Source organism: Oncorhynchus mykiss, chromosome 4 (genome assembly GCF_057628025.1).
Source record: "Oncorhynchus mykiss isolate SJ-2025 chromosome 4, ASM5762802v1, whole genome shotgun sequence".
In the NCBI taxonomy this organism is placed as follows: domain Eukaryota; kingdom Metazoa; phylum Chordata; class Actinopteri; order Salmoniformes; family Salmonidae; genus Oncorhynchus; species Oncorhynchus mykiss.
Window position 1 is genome coordinate 2866875 of NC_143025.1, and position 26090 is coordinate 2892964.

General features: G+C 46.1%; 1 protein-coding gene across 1 annotated transcript in view; it reads left to right on the top strand.

Annotated features, from left to right (window-relative positions):
* Positions 1-26090, top strand: part of iqch (IQ motif containing H) — a 102299-nt gene that overhangs the window by 756 nt on the left and 75453 nt on the right. Inside the window, exons 2-11 of the mRNA XM_090230832.1 lie at positions 168-290; positions 535-632; positions 714-789; positions 2183-2302; positions 8619-8736; positions 10335-10454; positions 14844-15046; positions 15934-16155; positions 18691-19026; positions 25130-25196. Of these exons, the coding sequence (XP_090086958.1) occupies positions 168-290; positions 535-632; positions 714-789; positions 2183-2302; positions 8619-8736; positions 10335-10454; positions 14844-15046; positions 15934-16155; positions 18691-19026; positions 25130-25196 (1483 nt within the window). The remainder of the gene's footprint in view (positions 1-167; positions 291-534; positions 633-713; positions 790-2182; positions 2303-8618; positions 8737-10334; positions 10455-14843; positions 15047-15933; positions 16156-18690; positions 19027-25129; positions 25197-26090) is intronic.

The following is a 26090-nucleotide window of genomic DNA, read 5'->3' on the forward strand; positions in this document are numbered from 1 at the left end:
TTATATTTTGTATGAATTAGCTAGTTATTTATAGTTATCTAGCTAAAGTTAGGCTACACATTTGTCTTATGAAGAGTTTGTCTTGTTTTGGGATGTTGAAGGTGAATCAACAGTGATGGTATAGATTTTTTTAATGTTGTGTCTGGCAATTTGGTGTTCATCATCAGGTCCAGGATGATTTGAGACAGCTGAAGCGTAGCCTTGGCCGTATCACCTTCCACGAGAAGGGAGAAACCGTGGACCTCCAGGCCTTGGACGCTGCCATCCGCAGGACAGAGAGTGGGATCAGGGTTAGGACTACACCTGTCTTCTGTACACATCTGAAAACATCTTCATTATACCTAAGTCACCTAAAGACAAGGCTTTATAACCTTCTTGAAAGTTCATTAAGCATACACACACACAATACACTCACACAATACTCTCTCTCTCTCTCTCTCTCTCTCTCTCTCTCTCTCTCTCTCACACAATACACTGAGCGCTGATGTCAATAGCATTACAATATAACCCTAACCCGTCAACATTTGTTTTCAGAGGCGTGCAGAGCAGTATCAGAAGACAGTCAATAGGCAGGTACTGACACTTCCCAGCATTGAAGACCTAGAGAAGAAGACTGTACAGATTCCCAAATGGTAAGTGGTTTTCTCAGGACGACCTACATTAGTATTATTATTTGAGTACAGCATGAGTCTGACCAGCAGTTTGTCATACAGGAGGCCCCCCCTGGGGAGTATCCCTGACATGCATCATCAGAGAGGTCAGAGTGTGGGGGCTTCACCCGGGGAGAAGGTAAATACTATATGCCTAGTCATTCACTGCTCACACCTGTCAATTTTCAGGAGGCTATAACATAGCACTAAAGTCTGTGGGCTATAACATAGCACTTCAGTCTGTGGGCACTACAGTCTGTGGGCTATAACATAGCACTACAGTCAGTGGGCTATAACAGCACTACAGTCAGTGGGCTATAACATAGCACTACAGTCTGTGGGCTATAACAGCACTACAGTCTGTGGGCTATAACAGCACTACAGTCAGTGGGCTATAACATAGCACTACAGTCAGTGGGCTATAACATAGCACTACAGTCTGTGGGCTATAACATAGCACTACAGTCAGTGGGCTATAACATAGCACTACAGTTTGTGGGCTATAACAGCACTACAGTCAGTGGGCTATAACATAGCACCACAGTCAGTGGGCTATAACATAGCACTACAGTCAGTGGGCTATAACATAGCACTACAGTCTGTGGGCTATAACAGCACTACAGTCAGTGGGCTATAACATAGCACTACATTCTGTGGTCTATAACAGCACTACAGTCAGTGGGCTATAACATAGCACTACAGTCAGTGGGCTATAACATAGCACTACAGTTTGTGGGCTATAACAGCACTACAGTCAGTGGGCTATAACATAGCACTACAGTCAGTAGACTATAACAGAGCACTACAGTCTGTGGGCTATAACAGAGCACTACAGTCTGTGGGCTATAACAGAGCACTACAGTCTGTGGGCTATAACATAGCACTACAGTCTGTGGTCTATAACAGCACTACAGTCTGTGGGCTATAACATAGCACTACAGTCTGTGGGCTATAACATAGCACTACAGTCTGTGGGCTATAACATAGCACTACAGTCTGTGGGCTATAACATAGCACTACAGTCTGTGGGCTATAACATAGCACTACAGTCTGTGGGCTATAACATAGCACTAAAGTCAAGAAGCTACAATGCAAGTCGTACTGCAGTCTGTGGGCTACAATGCAAGTCATACTGTAGGGACAGTAGCACTAGCACCTAAGATAGACCAACGATTTGAGGGATTTTGTTCCTTGTTTGAGTGATTCCCTCTCTCTCTGTCTCTCTCTGTCTCACTCGGTCTCTCTGTCTCTCTCTCTCTCTCTCTCTCTGTCTCTCTCTGTCTCACTCGGTCTCTCTGTCTCTCTCTCTCTCTCTCTCTCTCTCTCTCTGTCTCTCTCTGTCTCACTCGGTCTCTCTGTCTTTCTCTCTATCTCTCTCACTCGGTCTCTCTCTCTCTCTCTCCCTCTCTCTCTCTGTCTCACTCGGTCTCTCTGTCTCTGTCTCTGTCTCTCTCTCTCTCTCTCTCTGTCTCACTCTGTCTCTCTCTCTCTCTCACTCGGTCTCTCTCTCTCTCTCTCTCTCTCTTTCTCAGCACAAGGCTGCGTTGGCCATGCGTCTGCTGTATAATCCCGTTCATCCAAAGAACAGGACTCTGATGCACCAAAACTATGGAATTCAGCTTCCTGATCTACGTAAGAGATCGGCTACGACAGTGAGTAAACCTGAGTAAATACAACATATCTTCCCATGCGCTACCCTGCATTCAAAACGTCAATATTACCAGTGATCCCCTTCCCTCCATTCAGTTTAGTGTAGAGGTTTGTGCCACACTTGAGGTATCATTGAATGTGGGAGCTTCCGACCATGTTGTTATTATTTCACTTTACTTTTGGTTTTCTTTTCTTCTACATTGTGAGTTATTGATTCCCAGCTCTCTGAGCCTTAATATCGATAAAGCGAATCAATACCAACATAAAACAACCTTCCCGGGGAAGATTTGATTAGGACGTATTACAGGAATTGTTATTGTGATAAATTGGATGTTTTTTTTATTGTTAATTGAGGGACTCGTTGGGGGACTTTCATCCCAGACTCGTGCGTTGCTTTTAAACCCCGAGGCTGATCTGTTGTCCCATGCTGGAGTGAAGAGTGATGGGACAGGTTGATACAGTAACAGATGACTGTAGTCACTCTGCTCAGAGAAGAGGCTATCTGTGTATCAGATAGCATCCTACAGTATTCCCTACATAGTACGCTACCTTTTTGTAGCCTGATCTGATCCACTGAGCCCTGACTGTTGTAGCGAAACAAAATGTACTTTAAAGTTTTTCAAGATCAGGACGGTCAAACAAGGCTACTACTTTTCACCAGAGACCTATGTGCTCTGGCCTAAAGTAGTGCACTATATAGGGCTCTGGTCTAAAGTATTGCACTATATAGGGCCCTGGTCTAAAGTAGTGCACTATATAGGGCTCTGGTCTAAAGTAGTGCACTATATAGGGCTCTGGTCTAAAGTAGTGCACTATATAGGGCTCTGGTCTAAAGTAGTGCACTATATAGGGCCCTGGTCTAAAGTAGTGCACTATATAGGGCTCTGGTCTAAAGTAGTGCACTATATAGGGCCCTGGTCTAAAGTAGTGCACTATATAGGGCTCTGGTCTAAAGTAGTGCACTATATAGGGCTCTGGTCTAAAGTAGTGCACTATATAGGGCTCTGGTCTAAAGTAGTGCACTATATAGGGCTCTGGTCTAAAGTAGTGCACTATATAGGGCTCTGGCCTAAAGTAGTGCACTATATAGGGAATAGGGCTCTGGTCTAAAAGTAGTGTACTATATAGGGAATAGGGCTCTGGTCTAAAGTAGTGCACTATATAGGGAATAGGGCTCTGGTCTAAAGTAGTGTACTATATAGGGAATAGGGCTCTGGTCTAAAGTAGTGCACTATATAGGGAATAGGGCTCTGGTCTAAAGTAGTGCACTAAATAGGAAATAGGGCGCTGGTCTAAAGTAGTGCCCTATATAGGGAATAGGGCTCTGGTCTAAAGTAGTGCACTATATAGGGAATAGGGCTCTGGTCTATAGTAGTGCACTATATAGGGAATAGGGCTCTGGTCTAAAAGTAGTGTACTATATAGGGAATAGGGCTCTGGTCTAAAGTAGTGCACTATATAGGGAATAGGGCTCTGGTCTATAGTAGTGCACTAAATAGGGAATAGGGCTCTGGTCTAAAGTAGTGCACTATATAGGGAATAGGGCTCTGGTCTATAGTAGTGCACTAAATAGGGAATAGGGCTCTGGTCTAAAGTAGTGTAATATATAGGGAATAGGGCTCTGGTTTAAAGTAGTGCACTATATAGGGAATAGGGCTCTGGTCTAAAGTAGTGCACTATATAGGGAATAGGGTGCCATTAGGGACGGCTAGCCAGCAGAGACGAGAGCTAGCAGGCAGAGAAGACAGCTAGCCGGCAGAGAAGACAGCTAGCAGGCAGAGAAGACAGCTAACCTGCATAGAAGACAGCTAGCAGGCAGAGAAGACAGCTAGCCGTCAGAGAAGACAGCTAGCCGTCAGAGAAGACAGCTAGCCGTCAGAGAAGACAGCTAGCCGGCAGAGAAGACAGCTAGCCGGCAGAGAAGACAGCTAGCAGGCATAGAAGACAGCTAGCAGGCATAGAAGACAGCTAGCAGGCAGAGAAGACAGCTAGCCTGCATAGAAGACAGCTAGCAGGCAGAGAAGACAGCTAGCAGGCAGCACGTCTCTTGTTAAAACACATTCATCTCTCCACCATTAGTTTAGGATCAGTTGCTTTATTTTTCCTGCAACAGCAGCTTTCCTGTCTAATTTCTGTCATTCTTCCCTGCTCCCGTACCTGGTGCGTGTCTCAAATGACCCTCTATTCCATACATAATGCATTACTTTTACCCCATAGCACGGCGATGGGCGCTGCTCAAAAATAGTGCACTATGTAGGGAATAGGTGGCCATTTAGGATGCCTCTCTGGTAATGACACTAGGAAGGGCAGTGAGCCTGTCACTCTGATACACAGGAAGTTGTAAGAGTTGGCTGCTGTCACTGATACACAGGAAGTTGTAAGAGTTGGCTGCTGGAAGCGGAGACACAGGAAGTTGTAAGAGTTGGCTGCTGTCACTGATACACAGGAAGTTGTAAGAGTTGGCTGCTGTCACTGATACACAGGAAGTTGTAAGAGTTGGCTGCTGTCACTGAAACACAGGAAGTTGTAAGAGTTGGCTGCTGTCACTGAAACACAGGAAGCTGTAAGAGTTGGCTGCTGGAAGCGGAGACACAGGAAGTTGTAAGAGTTGGCTGCTGCAAGCTGATACACAGGAAGCTGTAAGAGTTGGCTGCTGTCACTGAAACACAGGAAGCTGTAAGAGTTGGCTGCTGGAAGCGGAGACACAGGAAGTTGTAAGAGTTGGCTGCTGGAAGCGGAGACACAGGAAGTTGTAAGAGTTGGCTGCTGGAAGCGGAGACACAGGAAGCTGTAAGAGTTGGCTGCTGGAAGCGGAAACACAGGAAGCTGTAAGAGTTGGCTGCTGTCACTGATACACAGGAAGCTGTAAGAGTTGGCTGCTGTCACTGATACACAGGAAGCTGTAAGAGTTGGCTGCTGGAAGCTGAGACACAGGAAGCTGTAAGAGTTGGCTGCTGTCACTGAGACACAGGAAGCTGTAAGAGTTGGCTGCTGGAAGCGGAAACAAAAGAAGCTGTAAGAGTTGGCTGCTGGAAGCTGAGACACAGGAAGCTGTAAGAGTTGGCTGCTGTCACTGAGACACAGGAAGCTGTAAGAGTTGGCTGCTGGAAGTGGAGACACATGAAGTTGTAAGAGTTGGCTGCTGGAAGAGGAGACACAGGAAGTTGTAAGAGTTGGCTGCTGGAAGCGGAGACACAGGAAGTTGTAAGAGTTGGCTGCTGGAAGAGGAGACACAGGAAGTTGTAAGAGTTGGCTGCTGGAAGCTGAGACACCGGAGAGCAGCAGCTTGCAGAACATCAACATTCTCTGCAGGAACCCTGAGCTGCCTGATTGCTGTGATATGGGCTGGTGCTTTACAGCTGTCTCCGGACAGGAGAGGAGGAGGAAGAGTGGAGGAGTGGGTACCTGGCTGCCTCCCTCCTGCATACCAATAAGACAAGACAGCTGTAGCCCGTAGATAAGCCTACCCTCTGGTAACCACTGGCTCTCTGCCCAGCCTGTTCTCTGCCTTCTCCTAAAACCTCAGATGTGCCCAGCTCCTCTCCTCATGTCCTCCTCTCCTCCCCTGTTTCCCTGCCTGCCTGCCGGGGTGAAAACTAGCCTTTTCCTCCAGCCTGGGTGTCAGATCGGTTGGTGCTGTCTTGCCATGCTAAACATAAAGGAGATGGACACAAACATATCTGGACCCCAGGCTACCTTTCCACTGTGACACATCCTAAAAAAGCTGTGTGACTTTGAGGAGAAGGGAGTCTCCCTGAGCACCTGGCTGCCGACAGCCTGGTCTGTCAGAGAGATCAATAATCTGAACTGAAACAAGCAGGCTGAACGTCAGGGCAAAATTCAGCAGGACACATCATTTTTAGGAACTGTTCGAGATAGAAATATAGTACGTAGAACACACATGCCTCTCTGACCGTGTAGAACAAGGAATCATGTCGGATCTGTTCTTGGTATTTCTCTCTGCAACTTTGCAACAAGGTTTTGTCATCTGAACATGGCCAAGGCGGGAGTCTGGAGGAACAGACGTCAAGGCCAACTCATACAGGACAGATACAGGATTACACGTGTTTAAAACCAAACCTGCTATGTTTCCACTGTTTTCTCCAAAGCATTGCCAGCGTTGTGATTGATTGCTGCAGGGGATAGTGGCTTTATTGGCCGGTTTACAATGTAATTCGCCTGTTCTGGTTAATGAATGCAGAGACATCTGTTGGTTGTAATCACAAGAGGCCGGTGTTTTGAGGCCGGTGTTTTGAGGCCGGTGTTTTGAGGCCGGTGTTTTGAGGCCGGTGTTTTGAGGCCGGTGTTTTGAGGCCGGTGTTTTGAGGCCGGTGTTTTGAGGCCGGTGTTTTGAGGCCGGTGTTTTGAGGCCGGTGTTTTGAGGCAGGTGTTCTGAGGCAGGTGTTCTGAGGCAGGTGTTCTGAGGCAGGTGTTCTGAGGCAGGTGTTCTGAGGCAGGTGTTCTGAGGCAGGTGTTTTGAGGCAGGTGTTTCCTGCCTGTGTGAAGGAGAGGAACACGTTTATAGTCTTTCATCCCTTTGAAACATGAATCCCTATAGTTAAAGTTTCAATGCTAGGGTTGCACAAGTCTGATAACTTCTACAAAATTCCCAGGTTTTCTCGTCAGAAGTCCTGGGCATCTCAGTAGGATTGACAGGGAAGGACTAATGTCTACTGTATCACAGGGAGGGACTAATGTCTACTGTTACACAGGGAGGGACTAATGTCTACTGTTACACAGGGAGGGACTAATGTCTACTGTTACACAGGGAGGGACTAATGTCTACTGTTACACAGGGAGGGACTAATGTCTACTGTATCACAGGGAGGGACTAATGTCTACTGTTACACAGGGAGGGACTAATGTCTACTGTTACACAGGGAGGGACTAATGTCTACTGTTACACAGGGAGGGACTAATGTCTACTGTATCACAGGGAGGGACTAATGTCTACTGTATCACAGGGAGGGACTAATGTCTACTGTATCACAGGGAGGGACTAATGTCTACTGTATCACAGTACAGGGAGGGACTAATGTCTACTGTATCACAGGGAGGGACTAATGTCTACTGTGTCACGGGGAGGGACTAATGTCTACTGTTACACAGGGAGGGACTAATGTCTACTGTATCACAGGGAGGGACTAGTGTCTACTGTTACACAGGGAGGGACTAGTGTCTACTGTTACACAGGGAGGGACTAGTGTCTACTGTATCACAGGGAGGGACTAATGTCTACTGTATCACAGGGAGGGACTAATGTCTACTGTATCACAGGGAGGGACTAATGTCTACTGTATCACAGTACAGGGAGGGACTAATGTCTACTTTATCACAGGGAGGGACTAATGTCTACTGTATCACAGTACAGGGAGGGACTAATGTCTACTGTATCACAGGGAGGGACTAATGTCTACTGTGTCACGGGGAGGGACTAATGTCTACTGTTACACAGGGAGGGACTAATGTCTACTGTATCACAGGGAGGGACTAGTGTCTACTGTTACACAGGGAGGGACTAGTGTCTACTGTTACACAGGGAGGGACTAGTGTCTACTGTATCACAGGGAGGGACTAATGTCTACTGTATCACAGGGAGGGACTAATGTCTACTGTATCATAGGGAGGGACTAATGTCTACTGTATCACAGGGAGGGACTAATGTCTACTGTTACACAGTACAGGGAGGGACTAATGTATACTGTATCACAGTACAGGGAGGGACTAATGTATCACAGGAAGGGACTAATGTCTACTGTATCACAGGGAGGGACTAATGTCTACTGTTACACAGTATAGGGAGGGACTAATGTATCACAGGGAGGGACTAATGTCTACTGTATCACAGTACAGGGAGGGACTAATGTCTACTTTATCACAGGGAGGGACTAATGTCTACTGTATCACAGTACAGGGAGGGACTAATGTCTACTGTTACACAGTCCAGGGATTGACTAATGTCTACTGTTACACAGGGAGGGACTAATGTCTACTGTATCACAGGGAGGGACTAATGTCTACTTGGATGATACAGGGAGGGACTAATGTCTACTGTTACACAGGGAGGGACTAATGTCTACTGTATCACAGGGAGGGACTAATGTCTACTTGGATGATACAGGGAGGGACTAGTGTCTACTGTATCACAGGGATAATGTCTACTTGGATGATTTGGGCATATGCTCTCATTTAGGGTACTTCAGTGATCTGTGATGCCATATTTATATAATCTGGACATACCTAGCCAGTCCAGCTCTCTCAAGAAAACGTCTCAGTCAATAATAAAATGGAAAGCATTGCCTTTGTTCTCGTCTCCAGGGGCCCACTCAAAGGGTAGTGACTGGTCCCACGGTGGGCAGTCTGGCTATAGTGCCAGGAGGAGCATGCAACAACCTGTACCTGGTACCACCTCTGTCTGAAGAAGACATGACAGCAGGTGATCATATACACACACCACTATCATTATCATAGCCACATTATCACTATCACTCTATCATTATCCCAACCACACTACCACTGTCATTATCCCAACCACACTATCATTATTCCAACCTCACACCACTATCATTATCATAGCCACATTATCACTATAACACTATCATTATTCCAACCACACTACCACTATCATTATCATAGCCACATTATCACTATCATTATCCCAACCACACTATCATTATCCCAACCACACACCACTATCATTATCGTAGCCGCATTATCACTATCACACTATCATTATCCCAACCGCACTATCATTATCCCAACCACACACCACTATCATTATCATAGCCACATTATCGCTATCACACTCCTTATCCCAACCACACTATCATTATCCCAACCACGCTATCATTATCCCAACCACACTACCACTATCATTATCCCAACCACACTATCATTATCATAGCCGCATTATCACAACCACACTATCATTATCCCAACCACACACCACTATCATTATCGTAGCCACATTATCACAACCACACTATCATTATCCCAACCACACTACCACTATCATTATCCCAACCACACTACCACTATCATTATCCCAACCACACACCACTATCATTATCATAGCCACATTATCACTATAACACTAGCATTATCCCAACCACACTACCAATATCATCATCCTAGTCACATTATCACTATAACAGTAGCATTATCCCAACCGCACTACCACTATCATTATCCCAACCACACTACCACTATCATTATCACAACCACACTAACATTATCACAACCACACCACCAATATCATTATCCCAACCACACCACCAATATCATTATCCCAACCACACTACCACTATCATTATCCCAACCACACTACCACTATCATTATCGTAGCCACACTACCACTATCATTATCCCAAATACACTATCACACTATCATTATCACAACCACACTACCACTATCATTATCCCAACCTCACTATCATTATCACAACTACACGATCATTATCCCAACCGCACTACCACTATCATTATCGCAGCCGCACTATCATTATCGCAGCCGCACTAGCATTATCGTTATCGCATTCACACTATCATTATCGCAGCCACACGATCATTATCACAGCCGCACTATCATTATCATTATCGCAGCCCCACTATCATTATCGCAGCCGCACTATCATTATCGTTATCGCCGCCACACTATCATTATCGCAGCCGCACTATAATTATCGTTATCGCCGCCACACTATCATTATCGCAGCCGCACTATCATTATCGTTATCGCCGCCACACTATCATTATCGCATCCGCACTATCATTATCGTTATCGCCGCCACACTATCATTATCGCAGCCGCACTATCATTGTCACTAGCGCAGCCGCATTATCATGATCATTTTCATAGCCACACTATCATTATCACAGCCACACTGTCATTATCATAACCGCACCATCATTATCATTGCCGTAACCACATGATCATTATCATTATCGCAGCCTGTCACTGATGGTACAGTATGCTGTATTGATGGAGGTCTCATACGTCGTTCTATCATATTGCCTGTTGCTGTGGTGTTGCAGGCATTGCCAGTCTACTGGAGAAGGGCTTAACCTCCTCAGCTAGAGATCTGTTCTGGACTGCTGTCCGCCCCACGGCTGCTCCGTTACACCGCAGAGAAGAGAGCTGCTCCTCCAAGATGGGTCAGTTCTTCCTCGTTGTTTTACGTGTTTTTCCGTTTTAAGCAGACGCTCTTACCCAGAGCAACTTGCAGTATAGACATTTCATATGTTCTTTTCTCCGTCCTGGTCACCCCCCCCCCCCCCCCGCCCCCCCCCCCCCCCCCCCGTGGGAATCAAACCCACAACCCCGGGGGTGTTGCAAGAGCCGTACTCGAAACAACTGAGTCACACTTAAAATGACACTTAAAACGTCCCGGAGTAGAGTAGGAGTGCTGATCTAGAATCAGTTTTAAAATATAGACACTAAAAATGACACTTAAAACGTCCCGGAGTAGAGTAGGAGTGCTGATCTAGAATCAGTTTTAAAATATAGACACTTAAAATGACACTTAAAACATCCCGGAGTAGAGTAGGAGTGCTGATCTAGAATCAGTTTTAAAATATAGACACTTAAAATGACACTTAAAACGTCCCGGAGTAGAGTAGGAGTGCTGATCTAGAATCAGTTTTAAAATATAGACACTTAAAATGACACTTAAAACGTCCCGGAGTAGAGTAGGAGTGCTGATCTAGAATCAGTTTTAAAATATAGACACTTAAAATCACACTTAAAACGTCCCGGAGTAGAGTAGGAGTGCTGATCTAGAATCAGTTTTAAAATATAGACACTTAAAATGACACTTAAAACGACCCGGAGTAGAGTAGGATTGCTGATCTAGAATCAGTTTTGCCCTTTAGATTATAATGAATACAGGCCCTGCACCTAATCAGTACTGCTCTGTGGGCTCGACGTCAGCCAATAGCCAGGCTATTCATACTGCTCTGTGGGCTCGACGTCAGCCAATAGCCAGGGTGTTCATACTGCTCTGTGGGCTCGACGTCAGCCAATAGCCAGGGTATTCATACTGCTCTGTGGGCTCGACGTCAGCCAATAGCCAGGCTATTCATACTGCTCTGTGGGCTCGACGTCAGCCAATAGCCAGGTTATTCATACTGCTCTGTGGGCTCGACGTCAGCCAATAGCCAGGCTATTTCTACTGCTCTGTGGGCTCGACGTCAGCCAATAGCCAGGGTCTTCATACTGCTCTGTGGGCTCGACGTCAGCCAATAGCCAGGGTATTCATACTGCTCTGTGGGCTCGACGTCAGCCAATAGCCAGGCTATTTCTACTGCTCTGTGGGCTCGACGTCAGCCAATAGCCAGGGTATTCATACTGCTCTGTGGGCTCGACGTCAGCCAATAGCCAGGGTATTCATACTGCTCTGTGGGCTCGACGTCAGCCAATAGCCAGGGTGTTCATACTGCTCTGTGGGCTCGACGTCAGCCAATAGCCAGGGTATTCATACTGCTCTGTGGGCTCGACGTCAGCCAATAGCCAGGTTATTCATACTGCTCTGTGGGCTCGACGTCAGCCAATAGCCAGGGTATTCATACTGCTCTGTGGGCTCGACGTCAGCCAATAGCCAGGGTGTTCATACTGCTCTGTGGGCTCGACGTCAGCCAATAGCCAGGGTATTCATACTGCTCTGTGGGCTCGACGTCAGCCAATAGCCAGGGTGTTCATACTGCTCTGTGGGCTCGACGTCAGCCAATAGCCAGGGTGTTCATACTGCTCTGTGGGCTCGACGTCAGCCAATAGCCAGGGTGTTCATACTGCTCTGTGGGCTCGACGTCAGCCAATAGCCAGGGTGTTCATACTGCTCTGTGGGCTCGACGTCAGCCAATAGCCAGGGTATTCATACTGCTCTGTGGGCTCGACGTCAGCCAATAGCCAGGGTATTCATACTGCTCTGTGGGCTCGACGTCAGCCAATAGCCAGGGTGTTCATACTGCTCTGTGGGCTCGACGTCAGCCAATAGCCAGGGTGTTCATACTGCTCTGTGGGCTCGACGTCAGCCAATAGCCAGGGTGTTCATACTGCTCTGTGGGCTCGACGTCAGCCAATAGCCAGGCTATTTCTACTGCTCTGTGGGCTCGACGTCAGCCAATAGCCAGGGTGTTCATACTGCTCTGTGGGCTCGACGTCAGCCAATAGCCAGGGTGTTCATACTGCTCTGTGGGCTCGACGTCAGCCAATAGCCAGGGTGTTCATACTTCTCTGTGGGCTCGACGTCAGCCAATTGCCAGGGTGTTCATACTGCTCTGTGGGCTCGACGTCAGCCAATAGCCAGGGTGTTCATACTGCTCTGTGGGCTCGACGTCAGCCAATAGCCAGGGTGTTCATAATGCTCTGTGGGCTCGACGTCAGCCAATAGCCAGGGTGTTCATACTGCTCTGTGGGCTCGACGTCAGCCAATAGCCAGGGTGTTCATACTGCTCTGTGGGCTCGACGTCAGCCAATAGCCAGGGTATTCATACTGCTCTGTGGGCTCGACGTCAGCCAATAGCCAGGGTATTCATACTGCTCTGTGGGCTCGACGTCAGCCAATAGCCAGGGTATTCATACTGCTCTGTGGGCTCGACGTCAGCCAATAGAAAAGTTCAGCGCAGTATGTAGTCATAGGTTTGTGATCCTGAACTGTCATTGTTGTGTTCTGAAGGACTAACCGAACACAGTTCTGGTCAGACACTACAGAGAGGTTCTGGTCAGACAGTACAGAGAGGTTCTGAAGGCCTAACTTAACACAGTTCTGTTCAGACAGTACAGAGAGGTTCTGGTCAGACAGTACATAGAGGTTCTGAAGGCCTAACCTAACACAGTTCTGTTCAGACAGTACAGAGAGGTTCTGGTCAGACAGTGTAGAGAGGTTCTGAAGTCCTAATCTAACACAGTTCTGGTCAGACAGTACAGAGAGGTTCTGAAGGCCTAATCTAACACAGTTCTGTTCAGACAGTACAGAGAGATTCTGTTCAGACAGTACAGAGAGGTTCTGAAGGCCTAATCTAACACAGTTCTGGTCAGACAGTACAGAGAGGTTCTGAAGGCCTAATCTAACACAGTTCTGGTCAGACAGTACAGAGAGGTTCTGAAGGCCTAATCTAACCAAACCTCTAATCTGAGTGTCTACCCTAGCTCTGAGTGTCTGAGTGTCTACACTAGCTCTGAGTGTCTGAGTGTCTACACTAGCTCTGAGTGTCTGAGTGTCTACACTAGCTCTGAGTGTCTGAGTGTCTACACTAGCTCTGAGTGTCTGAGTGTCTTCACTAGCTCTGAGTTTCTGAGTGTCTACCCTAGCTCTGAGTGTCTACCCTAGCTCTGAGTGTCTACCCTAGCTCTGAGTGTCTGAGTGTCTACACTAGCTCTGAGTGTCTGTGTCTACACTAGCTCTGAGTGTCTGAGTGTCTACCCTAGCTCTGAGTGTCTACCCTAGCTCTGAGTGTCTACCCTAGCTCTGAGTGTCTGAGTGTCTTCACTAGCTCTGAGTGTCTACCCTAGCTCTGAGTGTCTGAGTGTCTACCCTAGCTCTGAGTGTCTGAGTGTCTACACTAGCTCTGAGTGTCTACCCTAGCTCTGAGTGTCTACCCTAGCTCTGAGTGTCTACCATAGCTCTGAGTGTCTGTGTCTTCACTAGCTCTGAGTGTCTGAGTGTCTACCCTAGCTCTGAGTGTCTACCCTAGCTCTGAGTGTCTACCCTAGCTCTGAGTGTCTACCATAGCTCTGAGTGTCTGAGTGTCTACCCTAGCTCTGAGTGTCTACCCTAGCTCTGAGTGTCTACCCTAGCTCTGAGTGTCTACCCTAGCTCTGAGTGTCTACCATAGCTCTGAGTGTCTGAGTGTCTACCCTAGCTCTGAGTGTCTGAGTGTCTACCCTAGCTCTGAGTGTCTACCCTAGCTCTGAGTGTCTACCCTAGCTCTGAGTTTCTGAGTGTCTACCCTAGCTCTGAGTTTCTGAGTGTCTACCCTAGCTCTGAGTGTCTGAGTGTCTACCCTAGCTCTGAGTGTCTACCCTAGCTCTGAGTTTCTGAGTGTCTACCCTAGCTCTGAGTGTCTGAGTGTCTACCCTAGCTCTGAGTGTCTACCCTAGCTCTGAGTGTCTACCATAGCTCTGAGTGTCTGAGTGTCTACCCTAGCTCTGAGTGTCTACCATAGCTCTGAGTGTCTGAGTGTCTACCCTAGCTCTGAGTGTCTGAGTGTCTACCCTAGCTCTGAGTGTCTGAGTGTCTACACTAGCTCTGAGTGTCTACACTAGCTCTGAGTGTCTACCCTAGCTCTGAGTGTCTACCCTAGCTCTGAGTGTCTGAGTGTCTACCCTGGCTCTGAGTGTCTGAGTGTCTACCCTAGCTCTGAGTGTCTACCCTAGCTCTGAGTTTGCAGGTAGCTTGTAGTTTTGAAGAATGTTTTATTTGTAATGATTATGAAAGGTGGATGTTGTTGCTACTTTATAAATCTTATCTACTGGATAAGGATGTCTGCTACATGACAAACATGTATTTTTTTAGACAGAATTGAAAGAAAATATTTTCCCCTTAGCCCCGCCAGAGAAAACATCGCAGGGTCAGAAGGAATTGATCTGGGGCAAGGATCCTGGCCCCTCCCACGGTCATGTGGGAGGGGCCAGAGAACGCCCGTCCACCTGGACCATCCACACCCCGCCCGCCTCCGCCAACTCCAAGAGCTCCGAACACAGGCAAATGACCCAGGGAGCCGTCCGGCTTGCACCCCTCAACCCCCAGGTTGGTACCTCCTGTCTCACCCCTCAACCCCCAGGTTGGTACCTCCTGTCTCACCCCTCAACCCCCAGGTTGGTATCTCCTGTCTCACCCCTCAACCCCCAGGTTGGTACCTCCTGTCTCACCCCTCAGGTTGGTACCTCCTGTCTCACCCCTCAACCCCCAGGTTGGTACCTCCTGTCTCACCCCTCAACCCCCAGGTTGGTACCTCATGTCTCAACCCTCAGGTTGGTACCTCCTGTCTCACCCCTCAACCCCCAGGTTGGTACCTCCTGTCTCACCCCTCAGGTTGGTACCTCCTGTCTCACCCCTCAACCCCCAGGTTGGTACCTCCTGTCTCACCCCTCAACCCCCAGGTAACTAGCTTGGACCTCGTCTCTTGTGACTAGGGTTGCAAAATTCTACTTGTCACCAGAGCTAGTAAGGAAACTGTCCTTTTAGGAGACCTAAGCGAGATTTGCAACCACCTCGCAGCAAAACATTTTAGTGGCCCCGCTCTTGATGGTGGAGAGAGAATTTAAAAAAGTCAAGTTAATTATCTGCAATTTTGTCATGGGGCGTAGAGAAAATGCAATTTTTCTGCAATTCAACACATTTTTGCCGTGGGGCGGAGATAATTGTTTTGCAGTTTTACAGCAAGTTTCCTGCAGTTCTACACATTTCACTATTGGGTGGATGTAACTTTTTAATGTTTTAAAGCTGATTTCCTGCAATTCTGCACATTTTGTAATGCCATGCCATGTTAATATGATATCTGAGTCAGTGACTAACTAAACCAATGGGGGTTTTCCTGGAGGTCAGATGTTCCGATGTTCAGATGTTCCGGTGTTCCGATGTTCAGATGTTTGCTTCCCTCTTCCATAATCCAGTAGTGTTTTGTCTCTCTCCAGTGTCTCCCTGCTATGGCTTCCATATCCATCAGTAAGTTGTCCTTCACCATCCTGGAGGGCCACATCAACCCTATGGCCCCAGACTTCTGCCGCTTCAAGCAGCACTACTGTCTGTGCTGGGGCCTGCTGGTGGAGCTGTTGTCGGGGCTGGGGAGTCTTCTGAGGCGCTATGCTGTCCCCATGGCCAGGGTCGACGGAGAGAGGCTGGTACAGCTGGCACAGGTGGGTGGGGGTGACTGTGTGTGAGGTGGGTGGGGGTGACTGTGTGTGAGGTGGGTGGGGGTGACTGTGTGTGTGTGTGTGTGTGTGTGTGTGTGTGGTGTGAGAGCTGTCCAGTGTTCCTTCTAAGTTGTGCGCGATGCACGAGATTGAACTTCGCTCAACTTTACTAGTTTTCCCCTTTACAGAGTTTCCAACGTTTTCTTCTACTGTGGAAGTTGTGATGAAAATCAACAATGTAAACCAATCTGACTACATAAGATTTAGTCTGCGACTGTATTAACACATTTGACAACCTAAGACTTAGTCTGTGAATTTATAAACCAATCTGACTACTTCAGACCTAGTCTGTGTGTAACGGCGTTCGTCTGTTGAAAGAGGAGCGGACCAAAATGCAGCGTGGTGGTTACTCATGTTCTTTAATGAGGAAGAACAAACAAACATATACAAAACAACAAACGTAACGCGAAAACCTAAACAGCCTATCTGGTGACAACAAACACAGAGACAGGAACAATCACCCACAAAACACTCAAAGAATATGGCTGACTAAATATGGCTCCCAATCAGAGACAACGATAATCACCTGCCTCTGATTGAGAACCAATTCAGACAGCCATAGACTTTGCTAGAGAACCCCACTAAACCACAAACCCAATACCTAACAAAACCCCAGGACAAAACACACCACATACAAAAACCCATGCCACACCCTGGTCTGACCAAATAAATGAAGATAAACACAAAATACCTCGACCAGGGCGTGACACTGTGAATTTATAAACAATCTGACTACTTAAAACTTAGTCTGTGAATTAATAAACCAATCTGACTACTTAAAACCTAGTCTGTGAATGTATAAACTAATCTGACTACTTCAGACCTAGTCTGTGAATTAATAAACCAATCTGACTACTTAAAACCTAGTCTGTGAATGTATAAACTAATCTGACTACTTCAGACCTAGTCTGTGAATTTATAAACCAATCTGACTACATCGGAGGAGGATTCTATTGCGTTGTGGCGAGTAGACGGGCTCGTTTTGAGATCGAAGCACAGGGCTGTACGTGTTCTTATTCTTCACTAGTTAATTAAGCCCTGCGTAATGTTTTCAGACGTCTCATGTCATGTAGGCCTTACATGGAGCACCACACATCGGCTGCTGCTGTAGGTTGAATGATAGAACAGCTATTTCCATGTTCAAATATTATGGGATGTTTTTTTCTCCATTGCTTTTTGATGGTAGGCCACTCTGGTAGGCCGTACATTATGAACAAATAGCCACAGTAGCCTACTTGACCACTGTTAAAACTGTAACTTAAAGCAGGTACAGCCTCAGTGTTCACAGTAAAACTGTAACTTAATGCAGGTACAGCCTCACTGTTCACAGCCTCAGTGTTCACAGTAAAACTGTACCTTAATGCAGGTACAGCCTCAGTGTTCACAGCCTCAGTGTTCACAGTAAAACTGTAACTTAAAGCAGGTACAGCCTCAGTGTTGACAGTAAAACTGTAACTTAAAGCAGGTACAGTCTCAGTGTTCATAGTAAAACTGTAACTTAAAGCAGGTACAGCCTTAGTGTTCACAGCCTCAGTGTTCACAGTAAAACTGTAACTTAAAGCAGGTACAGCCTCAGTGTTGACAGTAAAACTGTAACTTAAAGCAGGTACAGTCTCAGTGTTCATAGTAAAACTGTAACTTAAAGCAGGTACAGCCTCAGTGTTGACAGTAAAACTGTAACTTAAAGCAGGTACAGCCTCAGTGTTGACAGTAAAACTGTAACTTAAAGCAGGTACAGCCTCAGTGTTGACAGTAAAACTGTAACTTAGAGTGGGTACAGCCTCAGTGTTGACAGTTAAACTGTAACTTAAAGCAGGCACAGCCTCAGTGTTGACAGTAAAACTGTAACTTAGAGTGGGTACAGCCTCAGTGTTGACAGTAAAACTGTAACTTAAAGCAGGTACAGCCTCAGTGTTGACAGTAAAACTGTAACTTAAAGCAGGCACAGCCTCAGTGTTGACAGTAAAACTGTAACTTAGAGTGGGTACAGCCTCAGTGTTCACAGTAAAACTGTAACTTAAAGCAGGTACAGCCTCAGTGTTGACAGTAAAACTGTAACTTAAAGCAGGTACAGCCTCAGTGTTGACAGTAAAACTGTAACTTAAAGCAGGTACAGCCTCAGTGTTGACAGTAAAACTGTAACTTAAAGCAGGTACAGCCTCAGTGTTGACAGTAAAACTGTAACTTAAAGCAGGTACAGCCTCAGTGTTGACAGTAAAACTGTAACTTAAAGCAGGTACAGCCTCAGTGTTCACAGTAAAACTGTAACTTAAAGTGGGTACAGCCTCAGTGTTCACAGTAAAACTGTAACTTAAAGCAGCTACAGCCTCATTGTTCACAGTAAAACTGTACAGCCTCAGTGTTCACAGTAAAACTGCCAGAATTTGCCCTGAATTTTCACAACATTCAGGTTTGCGCACAGCAGAAGGTTTCATTGGTGCTCTCCCATTACGGATCACTGTCCCTGTTCTTCTCCAGGGCGGGGATCTGGACTGGGCCGTAGGAGGAGGAGGCAGTAGCTCGGTGGAGCGTCTCCTCTCGGTGATAGAGAACAGAGAGGAGGTTTGGGACCTGGTGCACCGACCAGGGCAGCGCTACCGGGGGGAGGGAGGCACGGAGGCTGCCGCGATACGGATCCAGAGCTGCTGGAGGCGCCACTGGGCCCGCAACGCCTACCTGCGCCACCGCCAGAGGAAGTGGGCGGCAGGGACCATCGCCATCTCCTGGCTGATGCACGCTCAACTGGGCCGCGTCAGGAAGATCCTGCAGGAGAGCAAGAGGACACACCTGGATAACTACCGCATCAGGGGCCAGGTCTGTCTGTCCGTCCGTCTGTCTGTCATACCCAGATGCTCTCCCAGTCATATTACCCCTCTGACTGAGCAGAGAATCCTCTGTACCCTTGATCGTCTGACATCTCAGTTGAACGTCTGTTTTGATATAACAGCACTATGTACCTTCAGATGCTCTGTCTCTGTCTCTGTCTGTGTCTCTGTCTGTGTCTGTATCTCTGTGTCTGTATCTCTGTGTCTCGGTCTGTATCTCTGCCTCTGTGTCTGTGTCTCTGTCTGTGTCTGTATCTCTGTCTGTATCTCTGTCTCTGTGTCTCTGTCTGTCTGTGTCTCTGTCTGTGTCTCTGTCTGTCTGTGCCTGTGTCTCTGTCTGTGACTGTCTGTGTCTGTCTGTGACTGTCTGTGTCTGTCTGTGTCTCTGTCTGTTTGTATTTGTGCCTGTGTCTCTGTCTGTATCTGTGTCTGTGACTCTGTCTGTGTCTCTGGCTCTGCCTGTGTCTCTGAATGTGTCGGTGTCCCTGTCTCTGCGTGTGTCTCTGTCTCTGAATGTGTCTGTGTCTCTGTCTGTGTCTCTGATTGTGTCTCTGTCTCTGTATGTGTCTGTATCTGTGTCTGTGTCTCTGTCTCTGAATGTGTCTGTGTCTCTGTCTGTGTCTATGAATATGTCTGTGTTTCTGTTTGTGTCTCTGAATGTGTCTCTGTCCTTGTCCCTGTCCCTGTCTGTGTCTCTGTCTCTGAATGTGTCTGTGACTCTGTCTGTGTCTCTGGCTCTGCCTGTGTCTCTGAATGTGTCGGTGTCCCTGTCTCTGCGTGTGTCCCTGTCTCTGTATGTGTCTGTATCTGTGTCTGTGACTCTGTCTCTGAATGTGTTGGTGTCTCTGTCTGTGTCTCTGTCTCTGAATATGTCTGTGTTTCTGTCTGTGTCTCTGTCTCTTAATGTGTCTGTGTCTCTGTCTGTGTCTCTGAATATGTCTGTGTTTCTGTCTCTGTCTCTGTCTCTGTCCTTGTCCCTGGCCCTGTCTGTGTCTCTGTCTCTGAATGTGTCTGTGTCTCTGTCTGTGTCTCTGATTGTGTCTCTGTCTCTGAATGTGTCTGTGTCTCTGTCTGTGTCTCTGATTGTGTCTCTGTCTCTGAATGTGTCTCTGTCCTTGTCCCTGTCCCTGTCTGTGTCTCTGTCTCTGAATGTGTCTGTGTCTCTGTCTGTGTCTCTGATTGTGTCTCTGTCTCTGAATGTGTCTGTGTCTCTGTCCTTGTCTCTGTCTCTGTCTGTAGCTGTGTCAGTGCATCATATCCATCTCTCTTGTCGGTCTGTCTCTGTGTCGTGACTTGACTTTTACATTAATCTGAAGACTGTTATTTATCTAATTAACTAAGTATGTTTAATTGTTACCCGATTTAAACGAATCATGTAACAATGAACTCATTAGGATCTGGGGCACCACGGGAGCGGTTCTTTAAAGAGGTACGATCTCCCTAATTAAACCCTAAAAGGTCTTTACCTATCACATCGGTAAACAGTCAATTTATTTATCATAACCTCGTATCATATCATCATTCTGAACAGTTGTAACCTCCTTGCAGCTGCAAAAAAAACAGCCTTCATTACCACACAAATTGGTTTTATTATTTAGTTACTACCTAATTACAGTGCCTTTGCAAAAGTATTCATCCCCCTTGGCATTTTTTCCTATTTTGTTGCATTTCAACCTGTCATTTAAATTGATTTTTATTTGGATTTCATGTAATGGACATACACGAAATAGTCCAAATTGTGGAAGTGAAAAGAAAAACATTACTTGTTTCAAAAAAAAATTGTATAAAAAAATAAATGTAAAAGTGGTGCGTGCAAACCATAAGATCTGGTGCAACCAATTACCTTCAGAAGTCACATACAGTGCCTTGCGAAAGTATTCGGCCCCCTTGAACTTTGCGACCTTTTGCCACATTTCAGGCTTCAAACATAAAGATATAAAACTGTATTTTTTTGTGAAGAATCAACAACAAGTGGGACACAATCATGAAGTGGAACGACATTTATTGGATATTTCAAACTTTTTTAACAAATCAAAAACTGAAAAATTGGGCGTGCAAAATTATTCAGCCCCTTTACTCTCAGTGCAGCAAACTCTCTCCAGAAGTTCAGTGAGGATCTCTGAATGATCCAATGTTGACCTAAATGACTAATGATGATAAATACAATCCACCTGTGTGTAATCAAGTCTCCGTATAAATGCACCTGCACTGTGATAGTCTCAGAGGTCCGTTAAAAGCGCAGAGAGCATCATGAAGAACAAGGAACACACCAGGCAGGTCCGAGATACTGTTGTGAAGAAGTTTAAAGCCGGATTTGGATACAAAAAGATTTCCCAAGCTTTAAACATCCCAAGGAGCACTGTGCAAGCGATAATATTGAAATGGAAGGAGTATCAGACCACTGCAAATCTACCAAGACCTGGCCGTCCCTCTAAACTTTCAGCTCATACAAGGAGAAGACTGATCAGAGATGCAGCCAAGAGGCCCATGATCACTCTGGATGAACTGCAGAGATCTACAGCTGAGGTGGGAGATTCTGTCCATAGGACAACAATCAGTCGTATATTGCACAAATCTGGCCTTTATGGAAGAGTGGCAAGAAGAAAGCCATTTCTTAAAGATATCCATAAAAAGTGTTGTTTAAAGTTTGCCACAAGCCACCTGGGAGACACACCAAACATGTGGAAGAAGGTGCTCTGGTCAGATGAAACCAAAATTGAACTTTTTGGCAACAATGCAAAACGTTATGTTTGGCGTAAAAGCAACACCCTGAACACACCATCCCCACTGTCAAACATGGTGGTGGCAGCATCATGGTTTGGGCCTGCTTTTCTTCAGCAGGGACAGGGAAAATGGTTAAAATTGATGGAAGATGGATGGAGCCAAATACAGGACCATTCTGGAAGAAAACCTGATGGAGTCTGCAAAAGACCTGAGACTGGGACGGAGATTTGTCTTCCAACAAGACAATGATCCAAAACATAAAGCAAAATCTACAATGGAATGGTTCAAAAATAAACATATCCAGGTGTTAGAATGGCCAAGTCAAAGTCCAGACCTGAATCCAATCGAGAATCTGTGGAAAGAACTGAAAACTGCTGTTCACAAATGCTCTCCATCCAACCTCACTGAGCTCGAGCTGTTTTTCAAGGAGGAATGGGAAAAATGTCAGTCTCTCGATGTGCAAAACTGATAGAGACATACCCCAAGCGACTTACAGCTGTAATCGCAGCAAAAGGTGGCGCTACAAAGTATTAACTTAAGGGGGCTGAATCATTTTGCACGCCCAATTTTTCAGTTTTTGATTTGTTAAAAAAGTTTGAAATATCCAATAAATGTCGTTCCACTTCATGATTGTGTCCCACTTGTTGTTGATTCTTCACAAAAAAATACAGTTTTATATCTTTATGTTTGAAGCCTGAAATGTGGCAAAAGGTCGCAAAGTTCAAGGGGGCCGAATACTTTCGCAAGGCACTGTAATTAGTTAGGTGGACTTTATTTAAGTGTCACATGATCTGTCACATGATTTCAGTATATACCTGTATATATATCTGTTCTGAAAGGCCCCAGAGTATGCAACACCACTAAGCAAGGGACACCATGAAGACCAAGCAGCTCTCCAAACAGGTCAGGGACAAAGTTGAGGAGAAGTACAGATCAGGGTTGGGTTAAAAAAAATATCAGAAACTTTGAACATCTCACAGAGCACCAATTAAATCCATTGTTAAAAAATTCAAAGAATATGGCACCACAACGAACCTGACGAGAGGGCCGCCCACCAAAACTCACGGACCAGGCAAGGAGGGCATTAATCAGAGAGGCAACAAAGAGACCAAAGATAACCCTGAAGGAGCTGCAAAGCTCCACAGTGGAGATTGGAGAATCTGTCCATAGGACCACTTTAAGCCGTACACTCCACAGAGCTGGACTTTACGGGTGGCCAGAAAAAAGCCATTGCTTAAAGAAAAAAGGCATGTGGGAGACTCCCCAAACATATGGAAGATGATACTCTGGTTAGATGAGACTAAAATTGAGCGAAAACACTATGTCTGGCGCAAACCCAACTCCTCTCATCACCTCGAGAACACCATCCTCACAGTGAAGCATGGTGGTGGCAGCATCATGCTTTGGGGATGTTTTTCATCGGCAGGGACTGGGAAACTGGTCAGACTTGAAGGAATGGTGGACGGCGCTAAATACAGGGAAATTCTTGAAGGAAACCTGTTTCAGTCTTCCAGAGATTTGAGACTGGGATGGAGGTTCACCTTCCAGCAGGACAATGACCCTATACTGCTAAAGCAACATTCGAGTGGTTTAAGGGGAAACATGTAAATGTCTTGGAATGGCCTAGTCAAAGCCCAGACCTCAATCCTATTGAGAATCTGTGGTATGACTTAAAGATTGCTGTACACCAGCAGAACCAATCCAACTTGATGGAGCTGGAGCAGTTTTTCCTTGAAGAATGGGCAAAATCCCAGTGGCTAGATGTGCCAAGCTTGTAGAGACATACGCCAAGATACTTGCAGCTGTAATTGCTGCAAAATGTGGCTCTACAAAGTATTGACTTGGGGAGGTGAATAGTTATGCACGTTCAAGTTCTCTGTTTGTTTTTTGTCTTATTTCTTGTTTGTTTCACAATAAAACATATTTTGCATCTTCAAAGTGGTAAGCATGTTGTGTAAATGAAATGATACAAACCCCCCAAAAATCTATTTGAATTCCAGGTTGTCAACTTAATCCGTTGAAAACAGATCCCTAGCGGATTGACAACAAAATGGACACTTGTTAAAGAAGAGCGAGAGAGAGAGAGAGAGAGGGACAGAGACACTTAACATTGCCACATTCAGAAACTACTCTCACCTACAATGACCATTAACTTTGCACACGATCCGCCGCCCGCTTTGAGCAAGAAATCATATATGTGTTTACGTGAAATGCCTGGGTTCGCTGGGGATCTCTCAGTGAATGGGGCAGCCTTTTTACGGCACGCTTGTAAGGCTCTGATTGTCTGAAATGGTTCCAACAACTCTTCTACTGTTGTCCTTGTTCATAGTTGTTCGGTATCCGGTGACTTGTCGTGTTGTCCTGAACAGAACTACAGAGTTCATTTTCCTTCCATTCGCTCTTGAAGATGCTTCTTTGAAGATAGGCTAGCCAACCATATCGATGGTTCCCCAATGGGATGATGAGAGTATCGTAATACAATGGTTCGAGCAGAGTAACAGGGTGGTCCTACTTAAATGTGCTTTCGAAGATACTTTACTTAGGACAGCCAATCAGCCGTACCAGTGATTGTCCGGGAGGTGAGTTTATCATCTCCACCTCGTGTTGAGGTTAAAAGTTCAAACGATTTTAAACGCACAGCTGCAGCTTCACGATTTTCTGGTCTAATGTGATCACTTCGTAACCCACGAAAGGGGCGGTTCCAGCAGGCATGCACGCTCCCCGATCTAACCCTAACCCTGATCTCACTCTGGGGGCGGTGATTACTCACTGAAAGTTATGGAAAACAATTATCTTCTATAAATTGTTTCCCACTTTTAACAAAAAAAACTTTAATTGTTTTCCATATTACCCATAGTATGGAAACCATCATCCATATAATAGGTATACTTTCCAATTTACAGTATTTCCTTCATAACATTTTTAATGACATCACAAAATAACAAACAAAATGATCGCCTCTGACCATTCCCCGCGTTCTACGTTAGAAATATTGCTCCAGTGTTTGCGTTTTGAAACGTGTTAAGAGTTTCAGTGGGCAAAAAGGTCTGTTGAGACAAAGCACATTCCTTTGGTGAATTTAGAGAGCACGGGCCTGGATTTTTCCCTTGATTTACAACAGGACGTGAGTTGTTAATCTCCACTAGTCATTTCCTTCCCCCTCTACGGTAAAAATGGGGTCTGATTGAAGTTATTCATTGCAAAATAGATCTGACCTATTTGGATTCTCGTGGTCAGTCATGACACCTGTCGTCTTGGTTGTAACATCTTCATGTACCTGTGTGTGTGTGTGTGTGTGTGTGTGTGTGTGTGTGTGTGTCTCCAGGACAGTCGCATCACCAATCTATGTTCCTCTTGTCCTCCTCCAGTATCTGTCAGCCAACTGGAAACACATCCAGGCTTCCAGAAGGACCATCATACACATCCCATCATTAGGTAGGTATCTCTCACACAGACACGTCCCATCATTAGGTAGGTATCTCTCACACAGACACGTCCCATCATTAGGTAGGTATCTCTCACACAGACACGTCCCATCATTAGGTAGGTATCTCTCACACAGACACGTCCCATCATTAGGTAGGTATCTCTCACACAGACACGTCCCATCATTAGGTAGGTATCTCTCACACAGACACGTCCCATCATTAGGTAGGTCTCTCTCACACAGACACGTCCCATCATTAGGTAGGTAGGTCTCCCTCACACAGACACATCTCATCATTAGGTAGGTCTCCCTCACACAGACACATCTTATCCTTAGGTAGGTAGGTCTCCCTCACACAGACACATCCCATCATTAGGTAGGTCTCCCTCACACAGACACATCCCTTCATTAGGTAGGTCTCCCTCACACAGACACATCCCATCATTAGGTAGGTCTCCCTCACACAGACACATCCCATCATTAGGTAGGTCTCCCTCACACAGGTGTCTCTGTACAGGTGTCTGCGGACAGCTCTGTCTGCAGCTACACCTGACTGGTACTGGTACTGGTACTGGTACTGGTACAGCTTGAAATGGGTCTGTGGTCTCTGCAGGAAAACCACGAGGAGACGTGAGATTCTGAACGCCGGAGAAGGAGGGAACTGAACAGAAAGCTCTCACCTCTATTGCCATTTCATTTAGGAATGTGGAGTTAAAGCTAATGAATAGGCCATTAACCGGGATGTGTTTTGTCCCCCCCTGATAATTTACAGGAAATGAACTACAGGAATCTTGTTTCTACGGTTTCCGTCGTGGGTCTTTTAGAGGGTCTCTTGTTTTATTTTATTAGTCTGAACGAGGAAAGGCAACACACAGAACTATGAGTTTCAATTGCGATCAGGC